Genomic DNA, 12,472 nt, shown 5'->3' with positions numbered 1-12,472 from the left:
TTTTCTTTCCCCAGCCTGCGAGTGAACGGGTAGGAAGAAAAATGACAACCTGAATCCTGACGTCGACGGCCTCGTGAAATTGGCAGATCTCCAATTGAGGCCGCTGTTGGGTTGCGGGCGAGTCGCGGATGTCGAGGTGAGGGATGGAGAGAGAGGTGGGCGGAGAGATGGAGATGGGGGAGAAAGGGCAGGAAGGGGGACGGGGGGTGGGAAGGGGAAAAATGCGACGTCTGGTGGCCGTATTGATGGTGATGTCGTCGGGGGTCCCAGTCGCAGTCGAGGGAAGAAAACGGTTAGGCCAGCTGCTGGACCCGGCGGAGAACAGGACGACGGGGGTCCAGTCCACGGGTGTGTGAGTGGAAGTCCAGGGGGTGGTAGTCTGCTGGGAGTCTGCTGGGAGAGGGGGGCCCTGGGAGGCCGGTTGGGGCTTGGGACTTGGGACTTGAGGACCGCTGAGACGCAGGTGGTCTGTCTGGAGGAATGACCCCCCAAGCATCCAAGCCCAGCATGTCAATGACACGCGACGGCGACAAAAACGGATACGGCCGGCCAAGCCCTCAGTCAATCAATCACCCTTACTGCAACGGATCGATTTTTTTTTCTCTCTTTCTTCCTGTCGGCCTTTGTCACTAGGCCGCTTTGGCTGGGCAAGCCATGCCCCCAGTCACCCACCACCGCCCCAAGCTAAACAAGGACTGCTCCATCAATCAGAGTCTAGAACACCCTGGCATTACGGTGTGCTTCAAAGAAAAGGCCCACTGGAGGGGGAGGTTAGATACATCGCATTTGCCGGTAACGTACTGTAAGTTACATCGTATCGTAAGAGAGTCGGATTTTTTTTTTTATCTAGTCGGCCACCAGAAAAAGACCTGTCTCGGGGCTTCAAACTTTGTTCGCCCGGGCGGCCCTTTAAGGCGCTGTTCGCGGTCTGACGCTGGTCACGGCCGTGGCCGAGGGCTTGAAGAGATCAAAGTGGCCACACTCTGCTCCCATATGACCCGTGTCACAGCCTCCTGAGCCCGCTGAGATCATCGCCAATCCGTCGGCCAGAAAGCCTGATCATCCGTCATGGACATGGTGTGGGTGTGGGTGTGGGCAAGTCTTTGCTTGCCAGCGCCCAGTGCCCAGCGCGAACCGGTGTGGTGGCGCTCGTAATGACGGCAATAAAATATGGGCGAATGGAGACGCACAAGGGGGCATAGCGTAAGGGTTTTCGGGCATTTGCGACGAGGCTACCAATCCTGCGCACCAAGCGCTCATCGCTACTACGGCCTGCATCGACATCAACATTAGTTAATTCCCAGTACTAACTAAACCCGTTGGGCCAATAGCTGCAACCATGCAGTATCCTGGCCGCCATGGCCAGGTCCCGACGGTCGTCTGTCGTAGAGACGACCTCGTACCAGATATAATACCCTAAAAGCATAGGTGACACCGTACGGCATGCCTCTCCCTGGGTAACTTTGATGCACAACGTGTACGGAGAGGCATGCTCACTGGCCTGGCATGAACTGGCACCGCGTCCTGCCGCTCGTACCGTTGAGTCAATTTGCTTTTACTCTGGTGCTGCGGATGAATCCTGGAGGGCGAAACGTGACAGCTTGGGACGCCGTGGTGACTGACTACGGTACTATGGTACAGTCATCCGCGTCAGTGCATGAATTACTGAGATCCTCCACGAGCCGGCGCCGGAGACTGTTCGGCCTCTGGGAAGGAGACACAAAAAAGTATTGATGGTGTATCGGGGCATTCTTGGCTCGTCTTTTCTTGGGTGTCGGTACACGCGTAGTATGGGGTGTCCGTCTTGATTTGCTGGTCACCAAGACACTGCATCCTGTCTTGTCGCATTCCACGCCTGCCGCCGGCAGGATCCTTTCCACCTCGACGCATCGAGCAACATTCGTCTCTCTTGTTATGTAAGAAACGCGAGTCTCATTCAGCTGCTATATGAAGCAGTTTCACCCATTCGTGGAACGCTTTTGAGTTTGCTCATTTCGGAGTCAGAAACACTTGCTGTGTTGGGGGTGTACCGGACCTGTGTGGTTGCGGCAGCGCGTAAGATTATTAGGTACTCCGTAACTGTGGTCGCAAAACCACTGTCGCCGCTCAGGGTTGCAGTACGCCCAGCTCGCATCTGGATAAACTTTGCCTCGGCCATCTCGTCAAATGGGACGTCTTGGCTCGTTTGCCCACTCGTCATGGCTTTGAGATCGACATCCCCTCTGGCTCCTGCCATATTGTACCGTTGCCATACCTACGCAGACTCGCTATTGGAAGTCTCATATCATTGACCTTTGTGGAAATATATCAGGTTTCACTGCCTGTTCAGGCTGTACGGATTGCATCAGAAGCTACTGACACCTACTCACTCAGAGTTGTACCATGATACTAACCATGCTTGTGGCGTGGTGGATGGATGGCATACGACGGGTGCTAGAACAGCCTTTATCGAAATGCTTTCTTCGTATTGTACGTAGCAGTTGAGAGGTGCTCGCGGAGGTGCACTCCGGAACAAAAGGGCAGGGCCCGTCATCCCAGGCACACAGGGGTCTCAGGATCGTCGGTACGACGCCAAGCATGGAAGCGGAACAACGAAACCGGAAGTTGAACAGGCTTTCCACGTGAAGTCGGACAGGCAGGCAGAACCGAAACGAGCGACGCAAACGTCTGTTCAAAACATCGATGCCTAATGAGCCTTCGTCACCGCATGCGTAGTCTTTCGCCTAGATTCAGCAGATGGCTGGTGTATTTGCCGTTGATGCCGGTTGCATAACAATCAATAACCACGATTGAGTTGCCCATAGAGTGAGCTCTCAAGGCTGATGCACGCACTCACACAGCGGCATCTGTCCAGGTGGATGCCCGTTTTTTACGGTGCAGAACCCGTAATGACTGACCTCTAGGTAGCCTCGCGGGCTGATATAGGGAGTTTTGAGCTGCCTTAGGACATGTACAGGCCCATGCCACGGCTCCAATTGTGTCAGTTGGCTTATACACCGTCTTCTCTCAGCAGGGCGGCTGAAGAGATATACTAGACCAGAACTTTTGAGGCCCATTGGTAAATGCCGTGATCCAGGATGAGAGAAATGGCAAGGCGCACGGGGATGGATCATCAGCCCAGGAGTCGCGTCCTCGAACTCCAGGGGTGTACAGCAAGTGAGTGAGTCGTCGGTGCTTTTGGCATCGGAGACAGGCTTACTGGTGCGGTGCAGGCTGTCTCTGCACGTTGACTGGTGGGAGGCCAAAGGCCACTCAGCACTTCATCAGCCTGGCGCACTGGCGACTGGATGGTCATCGTGATGTGCACTATCGAAACATTCTAGCGTCTGTATCGTCCGCCACATATCCACTGCTTGTCCCAAACATACCATCCCATAGTACCCAAGTAGGTATAGTTGGGCAGTTGGGTCAAATCGCAATAAGCCGCCGGCTCGATGCAGGGTCCTGGACTGCTAACAGAGTTGATAGTATGCCGTTGGGGTGCCGGTGATATTGACGATTGGTAATTCGGAACGCGAGGCCAGGTCCCACATCACAGGGTCAAGAATTAAAAGGTCAGGGGCATCAGACGGAGAGTTGGAATTTGAAACTAATTGCCAATAATTCAGGGTCCGCGTCCAGAGCCAAAGCCAAGAGGGCAGGAAGGGCTGGCCAATCGGATAAGGGGGGATTTTTCTTCCCAACCTCGAACGTTCAATGTCCACCGGCAACCGGCCTCAGGGCCCCAGGCAAAGCCAGGGCCATCAGCAAAAGGCTCGCCCTAAAACGTTTCCAGCACCACCCGCTTCCCAGAAATTTGACGCTGCTTCAGCCATATTGCCATGCCCTGGGCGAATCTGCTTTCTCCACAGCTCCTTAGCTTCCTCCTTCTCCGTCCGTGCTCCATGAGCGGTTTCTTTTCCCTCACATGCAAGCATGGCTAGTTGGACTTTGTGGGTCTACCTAGAAGACCCTGATTTTCGATGCAATGTTGCAGGCTGGGATGGAGGCGCAAAGAATGTCGGAAGTCCTTGACTGGCGGCCAACCGGCTTGCCAGTCACAGTCGCCGCCGTCACGGGAGCGCCTATGTTGGCTGGCAGGCTACAACCCGCGGGGGCTCGATAGTTTCGTCACCATGGACAGCTGATGCGGCATTGCTCTTCGTCAGCATCATCTACCAATTTCCAGGTCGCAATCTACCAGTACGTATGCAGCCGTGGCAAAGACTGACCGTTGGAGAAAGCTACTCTACTTGACTCTCTCTTATTCTTTAACCGACACTGCCTGCTGTTACTATGAATAACTTACCCATATGACTTCACAGCTGATACGCCAGCCCCCGGGATACTGGTCCAGGCTGCCCACTACGCTATAGCAGACGGAGCAGCTCAATCTGACAAACTACAACCTTCTCTCACCAGCCAGGTCTCGTGACTAATCATGCAGCCATCAGCAAAATCGGCTACAGGCCTCCACAAGCGTGTGTCGTCGGTGTTCAATCCCGGCGGGCCAAAGATAGTCACTTTGCCACAGCTGCTGCTGCTTCTTGACTGATCGTATGGTTCAATGCGTTTACCGGTTGGCGTCTTTGCCCCAACATCACCTGCAGAAACCCCCCACCATCTGCAATGTCGGCTTTGGGCATCGGTGTCATTCTGCCCACTGGGCTGTCCGCAAGTTTTACAACCGGTCTGAAGGAACCGTAGAACTAGACATGCCACCAGTGAACTTGTGACCGACCGCAGAGTTGTTGAGCCGGCTCTTGCTCCCCACTCTCGGTACAGGATCTACTACAATCTTATTTTTCTGCCGCTATGTATTCTACAGTGGAACGACCCCAAGCGGAGGCGCAGTAGAAGTGTATTGAAGCTCACCGCAACTGGGTAGTTCCGTCCAAGTTGCTCGGCTTATTTACCAGACGTCTAACTTCTTTGGCGTGCATTGACCTGCAAGCCTATAGTGACGGCGAGCTACATGTGTTTCGAGCTAACGACACAATCATTTTGTCTCTCATTGAGGATAGCGGAATTTTATTTTCACGGACTAGTAGGTTGTCTCTGTAATAACGATATAGGATCCCCAAAAGATACATGCCGGCAGCTCGCTCTGCGCGGGTTATAATGCGACTTCGGATGATCTATCACAAAGTGGTAAATGCATAGGAAAAGCCACTAGTAGGTCTTGCGCGAATTTCAGGAGAAAGGCCGAATAGTATCCTCGTGTCACATACCTTACTGTACCCGTAGCTATCGCCGGTGGTTTGTAACGGCTCGGCTTCGATCTTTGCGGGGTATTGGACATGCGCGGCTTTCCGCTTGTTCTAAAAATCGAGCCCTTGGTGGAGCTCGCCGCCGTTGTACACACCGCCATGAATGGCTTGCGAAGTGAGGATCATGAGACTCCACGGCCCAGCGGTCATGACTGGACCCATCTGCACCCTGCAGCAACCCCGACCGTCACGCTGCAACTCCAACATAGTTCGCTCCCTCACTCGACATGACTGGGAAGAGCGAGTGCTCTAGCCCGCAGTGTTCTCTCGGTAGAATCAGGCACCTGCTTCATTGGTCTGATGCACGTCGCGTCGACTAGAATCTCCCTTCCAAGGATGTTTCTATGAGGTGCAAAGTTCCGCCGGGCCTTCCAGGGTACAGCGCAATGTATGCATGTTGCACCAGAAACCTCGCGCAGCAAAACAACCGCCGGCAACCAAGACTCCTCTGGAAGAATTTCATACGTATTGCACCGGTGCAGCCTGCACCAGCTACACTGACGCACACATCACTAAAGAGGATCGTGACTTGGTGGTCTCGTTCAGCGAATCGTATTGATGGCTGGATGTATCCACGGATTACATAAGTGACTTAGGGTCCCCAATAGGCAGGATGGGAGAGAAAAAGGAACGACGTATGCACCCCTCACGGGAAATGCAGTCGCCACAGTCGGTCTTCATTGGCCTCGTCACGACGCGGATTTTAGTCAGCCTCGACTACGCCGGCCCAATGAGGGACGCCTGCTCGACAGGTCGAAAAGTTCTTTGTGCCATAACGGACGCTCTCCTCAGCGCTAACGATCCAGCAGAATGGTTATAGTGGTTGTGAGCAGCCCCCGATGGTTCACCCAATTGAAAAGGTCTGCAAGCTAGCATCCTGACACCTCGGCGTCATTTGTCATGGGCGAGGCTATTACGCACTGGTGCACACCACAGATCCATCCGCTGGATGGCCTCCCCGGGATAGCAAGGGAGGCTTTACTGTGCTGCAGTACCACTTCTCGGACCCTGTCTAGCCTTCGTCTCCAGAAGCTGTGAAAATGTTCGAAGTGGGGGATCGATCGCAGGCGTCCTGGGCTACGCTCGAAATCTGCACACCTGGCACCATGGTTCTTCTAGCACGCGCGAGACAGACGCGAGCTAAAGAGCTTGCAGTAGCGGCTTGCAGGCCAGGCCGGTAAAAAGGCTCCCATTTGATCATTGCCCTCATTGGCAACGGCAGCCGGCGGTCCTTTGCGCTTCTACAAACTGCCCTATCGCAAGGAAACTTTTCTCGTTAGCCCATCAAGGACCCTGATCATCCGCATTGCAAAGTTATTGCCCACTGCCTTGACTGCAGCGCCTCCGAACGATGCCGATCTTGTCCAATCGTGGTCCAGTGAGCCAATGCCTTCTCGAAGAACGCATCCGATGAAGACATCGTGGCCGGTCCTATACCGGATGCATCGGGGCTGATCCTGGATTTACTCCTCATGGCCCCCCTCTTCAGTTTCTTGTTCCATACGAACGGCGATTCCTGCTTCGGTGCTCTGCGAACCCCAGTCCCCCGCCCATGTAGCATGTGGAAAACCCCCCAGTGAACCCCCATCCAATGATGCAATGGTGCCCAAGGGGAGGCTCTAGCCCCAATCGAAGACAGTTTTAGAATCATTTACGAAGAAACTGTCCTGGAGTAACTCATCCCGAACTTCTCCGTGGAGTGTGATCATCTCTCAGTCCCGTTGCCTGGAATTCTGCTGCTTGGCGCCTACCCACTTGCTCGTGGGATGCACCACCACCCGCTCCTGCGGACCTGTTATGTCCCGCAACACATGCGTTAGACCGTCGCTGCAGAGTGATAGGATCACCACATGCGTCACTGGCCTGTAATGACTCAGAGTATGCCCGCAATCCAGTGCACCTAGGCTCGCAGTGCTGGAGTCGTGTATCTCGCCTCTTCGGATAGATTTGGAACGTGCCTACCACCCGAAAACCTGGACAATACATGTAACCCGAGTGGCTGTACTGCCACGGCGTCAGTGAAGGCATTCGCAACAGAGCATTTCTATACGCCTAGTAGGCGCACGATCCGTCTTGGTTAGGTCTGGAGCTGAAGCTTTGGCTTAACTGAAATGATTGCCATCTGACTTGTACGAATGACGAGCATTGTATGTTTCATCCTATGGCCAACGCGTGTTTTGCGGCGCAGATATTTGTGTTCCTAATAGGGGCATATCTGTCACTCATTCATGCCGGAATGCCTGCCCAGAATATGTAACGAGGTCTGAAGTCAAGACAAGTAATGACGACTGCATCAAAAGGTCAGACAGCAAAAGTTGAGAGACTCAACCTCCGTATATCTAGCAGTGCCACACTCAGCCGTTTAAAAATTCACCTGTATTGATATGACATTAGGCCATGGATGAACTTAACCTTGACCATCTTGTAGCAATAATACAAGATGCCGGCGCACGACATGAATGAACTGCTTTCTTACCTGCCACAGCTCCCTGTAGAATTACCCGACGCCTTGATGCTGCCATTTTGCCAACGTGGACTAGGGAACGGTCAGTCATCATACAATGTCAGAATGACCTTGAAGCTCCGACATAGAGAGTTCCCCCGGACTGTTTTCTACCTTTCTCGCCTATATACAACACCTCGGAGGGGGCCAAGTTCCTGTTCGGGGCTATATATCAACGCCACCTTGGTTGGGTAGCAGACCAGAGAGACAACCAGATGTTGACATGTCTTAAATGCGAAGTGTCTCCTGGCGAGCACTTTGACGTACTTGACCACGACCGAACTGCTACTGAGAACATGTTGATTACGACGAGAGGAGTCAGAGATACCAGGTAGTCCCTCCTCTGAGATGATTCTCTTCCGAACGCGCCGCTCACCTTGGCACCAGCGATGCACTTCCCTCAAATATCGCAATGCTTTACATCCAATCATGGGAGGCTAGAAATGCCTGGGGCACGAATGGGATGATCAGACTCCGCGTAAGAAGTAGAGTCAGTGAGGAATCTTGATGCTCACGGGTCATTTCAATGGTACCTGGCGTGGTGAACCCCATGAAGCAGTCACTCGTGATGCGCTCACCCATCGTAGCCGGGGTGCGTGTGCAACGAAAGCACAGCTACCGACTGTAGAAGTCGAAATTTGTCAGTTGAAAAGCATATGCTCACAGGCATTCTTGTAGGATCATTGACATGAGCGCAGCAGCGCCCATGAAGTTATAGACAGCCTTGCTCACAAATGTGCGTCGTTACTACTTCACCCTGGATGACGAACAACTTGCCTGATTCACACTGGTTGACCGGCAGAATTTGGCAAAGAGTTCTCATATAGTATGCATACGCTGAAGTTTGTCCACGAAGCATCTGAGACATAGCGTTGATAGCGCCATCGTGTTGAGAGTCTCGTAGTTCCGGGTCTACTAGAACACCAGTCAAGGCATCACGAAATGAATATGGGATCGTCAGAAGTAGGATTATTATCCACGAAGTACCGGAGCCTGAAGCAGCCTATTCAGGGGGTATCGTCAACTCTATCTTGTGTAGAGAACCAATTATCGCAAATGCCGTGCGAAAGCAACCCTCCTGCTCCCCGCAGACTCCATCAAAGTGACAAACAACCTCAAACGCCAGACCATCGAGATCATCTCGACGTAAGTTTTCTACTCTCATCTTACTGTTACAGTCGACACTCGATTCCCTCCCATGATTCGCCTTCCAGGGACACCGGCTAGTTTTCTTTGCGGGAGCCACGACAGCCTCAAGGACATTGAGACACACGAAGCGGCTAGTTTAGATTACAGTTAGAGGCACGCCCAATGAGTTGATGAACACCTCAGCTCGGGACTGAGGTCTTGTCCGAATCACTGCGCACAGGAGGGACACCCGATTCTGGTGACACGCCCTAGCAAAGAGCACATACAGTAGCCACCTTCCTACAGTTTGCTGTACGGCACAATGGCGGCATCGATGGTGGGTGCCCGTCGGTGCATGACATCGGCTTCGGGTCCCCACTTGGCCTTCCAAGTGTTCTCCTGATCCAGTGCCTCATCAAAGGCCTTACGGCACTCGGGTGGGAGCAGGTCCTTGATGTCGTCGGACATGGCACTGAGTCCCTGGAAAGGCTCGAGGAACGAGGGAACATTGCGCTCGGATTGGTACGCGGCAGACTGGAGACCGATAGGAGGCGTCTCCATGACGGTGTCGATCACTCTGAAGTTACGGGGAATTTTGCGATCCAATGGCGGGAATATGCTGCTCTGAGAGGGCGATGACGAGTCGAAGACCGGCTCTATACGAGCATGGGTGGGCTGCATGGTGGTAGGGAATTGGAGGGTGTTGGTGTGGATGTCGTAGACACCAGCGTTGTTGAGACGGCGGATTGCACCGACCTCGGCATTGAATTGGCTGATAAAAATGATCAGTTAGGAATGCAACAGGCTCGTTATGGGTATGACTGAAACTTACGCAGCAGCACGCGCATGCTCGAGCTGCCAGTTGGAGTCGGTGACGGTGACACGGCGCTTCTTGACCTCGGGTTTGCCATTGGGAACAGGGACCGAGGGGCCGCCCGTGTGGTAAACAGCACTGGCACCATGCCAGGCGACGTATTGGTTCTTGTTGTACGGCTCGCCCGGGACGAACCTGTCGTTGGGGTCGGCGATCTCGCCCTCGACGGCACCCTCGGCCTTGCGCGCAAAGACATCATAGTCGTCGTTGATTCTGCGGCCTCCAACGACAATCAAGGCGCCGAACTCGCGGAAGACGGAGCGGGCCGTGACGATACCTATCGCACGGCCCTTGTAGGAGTGCGGAATGATCTCGCGCTCGATCATGTCGCGCTTCTCGTCATCGTTGACAATGATCTTGTAGAGGCGCTTGTGCTTGGTGAAGAAGAGGTATGAGTCTCGGAAACCAACGCATCGCGCAGGCTCTGTGGACAACATGTACAGCCTGTCGCCGCGGCCATCGACGGTGAAGGTTCGGCAACGGTACTCGCGACCGCCCTGGAGGTTGCCCAGCTTGTCGACCTTGGTCTCACCCTCGGGGTCCTCGGGCAGAGCCAGCTCGTCATCCACGATGTCGATCATGGTGCCGTCGGCGTCGATGGCCTGCTGGGTGGGCGCAAAGGACTGGCCCTTGCGGCCGCCCCGCCCTCGCCAGCCTCCGCGACCACGGCGGCGCGGGGTGTCGTTGGGATCGCGGCTGGGCGGCTCGATGGGCAGAGTGTCCCAGTCCGGTGGCCTGTTCTTGGGCGGCCGACCCAGGCGGCGCCTTCTGATGACGGGCTGCGGGGGCGGGGAGGGCGACTTGGGCTCATCAGGCTCAGAGTCCTGGTCGTCTTCCTTCTCGGGCTCGCCTGCCGAGTCGCCGTCTTCTCGCTCGTCGGCTTCGGGCTGAGGCTCTGCGTCTGAGGCGTCCATATCGACATCGGCCATGGTGTCGTCCTCGACTCCCTCGAATGCTCTCGGGGTGCTCTCTGGAAAGGGAATGCGGTTAGCACACGAGAGCTGCGGTGACGCGCTGCTGCGACGCACTGCGATGGGACTGGAAGCTATGGGATGCGACGCGGCACGATGCAAGGCGACGCGAAAGGACGACAGTCGCAAGGGAGAGACGGTATAGACGGTACGGTAGGTGTCTTCACGAGGTGAAGGTGGATGACCAGGACTCACCTAGCTTCTCGGCAGCGCGCTTCGCGGCTGCGCGGCCCGATCGACGGCCCATGTTGGGAATTTCGGCCTGGATCACACTGGTGCGAACGACGCGGCTCGAATCTGTCGACGATGGATGGTATGGGATGGGATGGGAAATGCGAAGTAGCTCGCGCGGCTGGCTGGGAGATGTGGGTATGCCAATTGGCAGCACGAGTTTACTTTCAGCTAGTCAGCGGTCGTCAAAAAGTCCCGTCGCGGTTCCAACAGCTGCACGTCCGCCTGCAGCTGCCAGCTGGTCGGCGGGCGGCGGGCGGCGGGCGGCGCGTCTTCAAATTCCCAAGAACCACAAGCTACACACCCCGTGAACCTGGGCCCTATGGCCGATGATGATTGGTATACGAGAAACATCTTGTACCTACCTCTGTAGGCATACATGCACTTGTAAGTCAGTGTCAAGAGGGCCAAACTGAGATTCACGGTATGGCCCGCACATTGCCTCATCGTCAATCTCACCAGTGAGACCTTGTGCGCCCGTGCAGCCTTCATAAAGTATGTACATGGGGGACTGAGGTACACCCCGTACGCCATGCTACTTGCAACTTGATGGACAGCTGCAGTCGCTCTTCAGCCCGAAGGTTGCCACTATTCTGCCTGCATGGTTTGTGGTGCTGTGTCGATGTACATAGATATGCCCTGATGAAGTCATCACTTGCCCCCATTCCCAGCCTCCAATCGAGACATTCGATCTCAACGGCACGGCATGGCCCCATCGACCACCCTAGGCCTCAGCCCTGTGCAAAATGACAATGCAGTAGTGCTGTTACGTGGGGGTCTGGGGCTTCTCAACATGCAGCGTTATACACCGGTTGACTAAACTAGATACAGCTGGTCATGTGTTAGTTGATCATGCGTTCTATAGTATATGATGCTGAGATGCATCCACATCCATCTTCCCTCTGGCAAAGGAACGACTTGTACTGTGGTCCCAGAAATATAGCCCGCGCGGATATGACTATGAGAAGCGTGGGCAGAGTTGTCCTGACGGGGCACCACGTACCATTGGAAAGCAGCTCGGTGGAGATTGGAGCCCGCCGTCGGGCTGGCGAGGAGTTGCTTTTGTCCTCCCGACTCCGACCCTCGTGGACGAAAGGAAACATTGCACTCCGACATATTCCGGATACGAAGATCCGAGCTAAGTCATGGCTGCCCAGCCTAGGCTGAGCCCCAGCAGCCCTCCCGTGCCACGTGCCGTAGCTTGTTTCACCGACGCGATGATAGCAATCGCTGTTCAACTATATAACACAACATCACTAACAAAACTTTCTCTCGCTGGGGCGACCAACGCACGCGACAGGGAGTGTCAGCGGCAAACAACATCGGCAGTATCCAGCGCCCCTTCAGTATCATGAAGCCTTAACAACTAAAAGCAGGGCCCGAAAAGCTGGGCGTGTGGTACTATACGCGTGTTACTGCGAGTGTTTCGAACCTTGACAGCCACTTCTGGCAGGCGACAGGTAGATGACTGCCGCCAATTGACGCCATTCTCAATGTTTCTATACCCTTCCGTGAT

General features: G+C 54.6%; 1 protein-coding gene across 1 annotated transcript; it reads right to left on the bottom strand.

Moving 5' to 3' along the window:
* Window positions 1–9,180: 9,180 nt before the first annotated feature.
* Window positions 9,181–10,972, bottom strand: JN550_003625 (uncharacterized protein; the record flags this gene model as incomplete). The annotated part of the gene is made up of 3 exons (XM_049315050.1): window positions 9,181–9,652; window positions 9,713–10,724; window positions 10,921–10,972. The coding sequence occupies 3 exons, from the start codon at window positions 10,970–10,972 to the stop codon at window positions 9,181–9,183; spliced, it is 1,536 nt and encodes a 511-aa protein (XP_049174195.1).
* Window positions 10,973–12,472: the final 1,500 nt, after the last annotated feature.

Source organism: Neoarthrinium moseri, assembly GCF_022829205.1.
Source record: "Neoarthrinium moseri strain CBS 164.80 chromosome Unknown scaffold9_Wmoseri_CBS_16480, whole genome shotgun sequence".
In the NCBI taxonomy this organism is placed as follows: Eukaryota; Fungi; Ascomycota; class Sordariomycetes; order Amphisphaeriales; family Apiosporaceae; genus Neoarthrinium; species Neoarthrinium moseri.
This window is presented reverse-complemented; position numbering and strand designations above follow the sequence as displayed.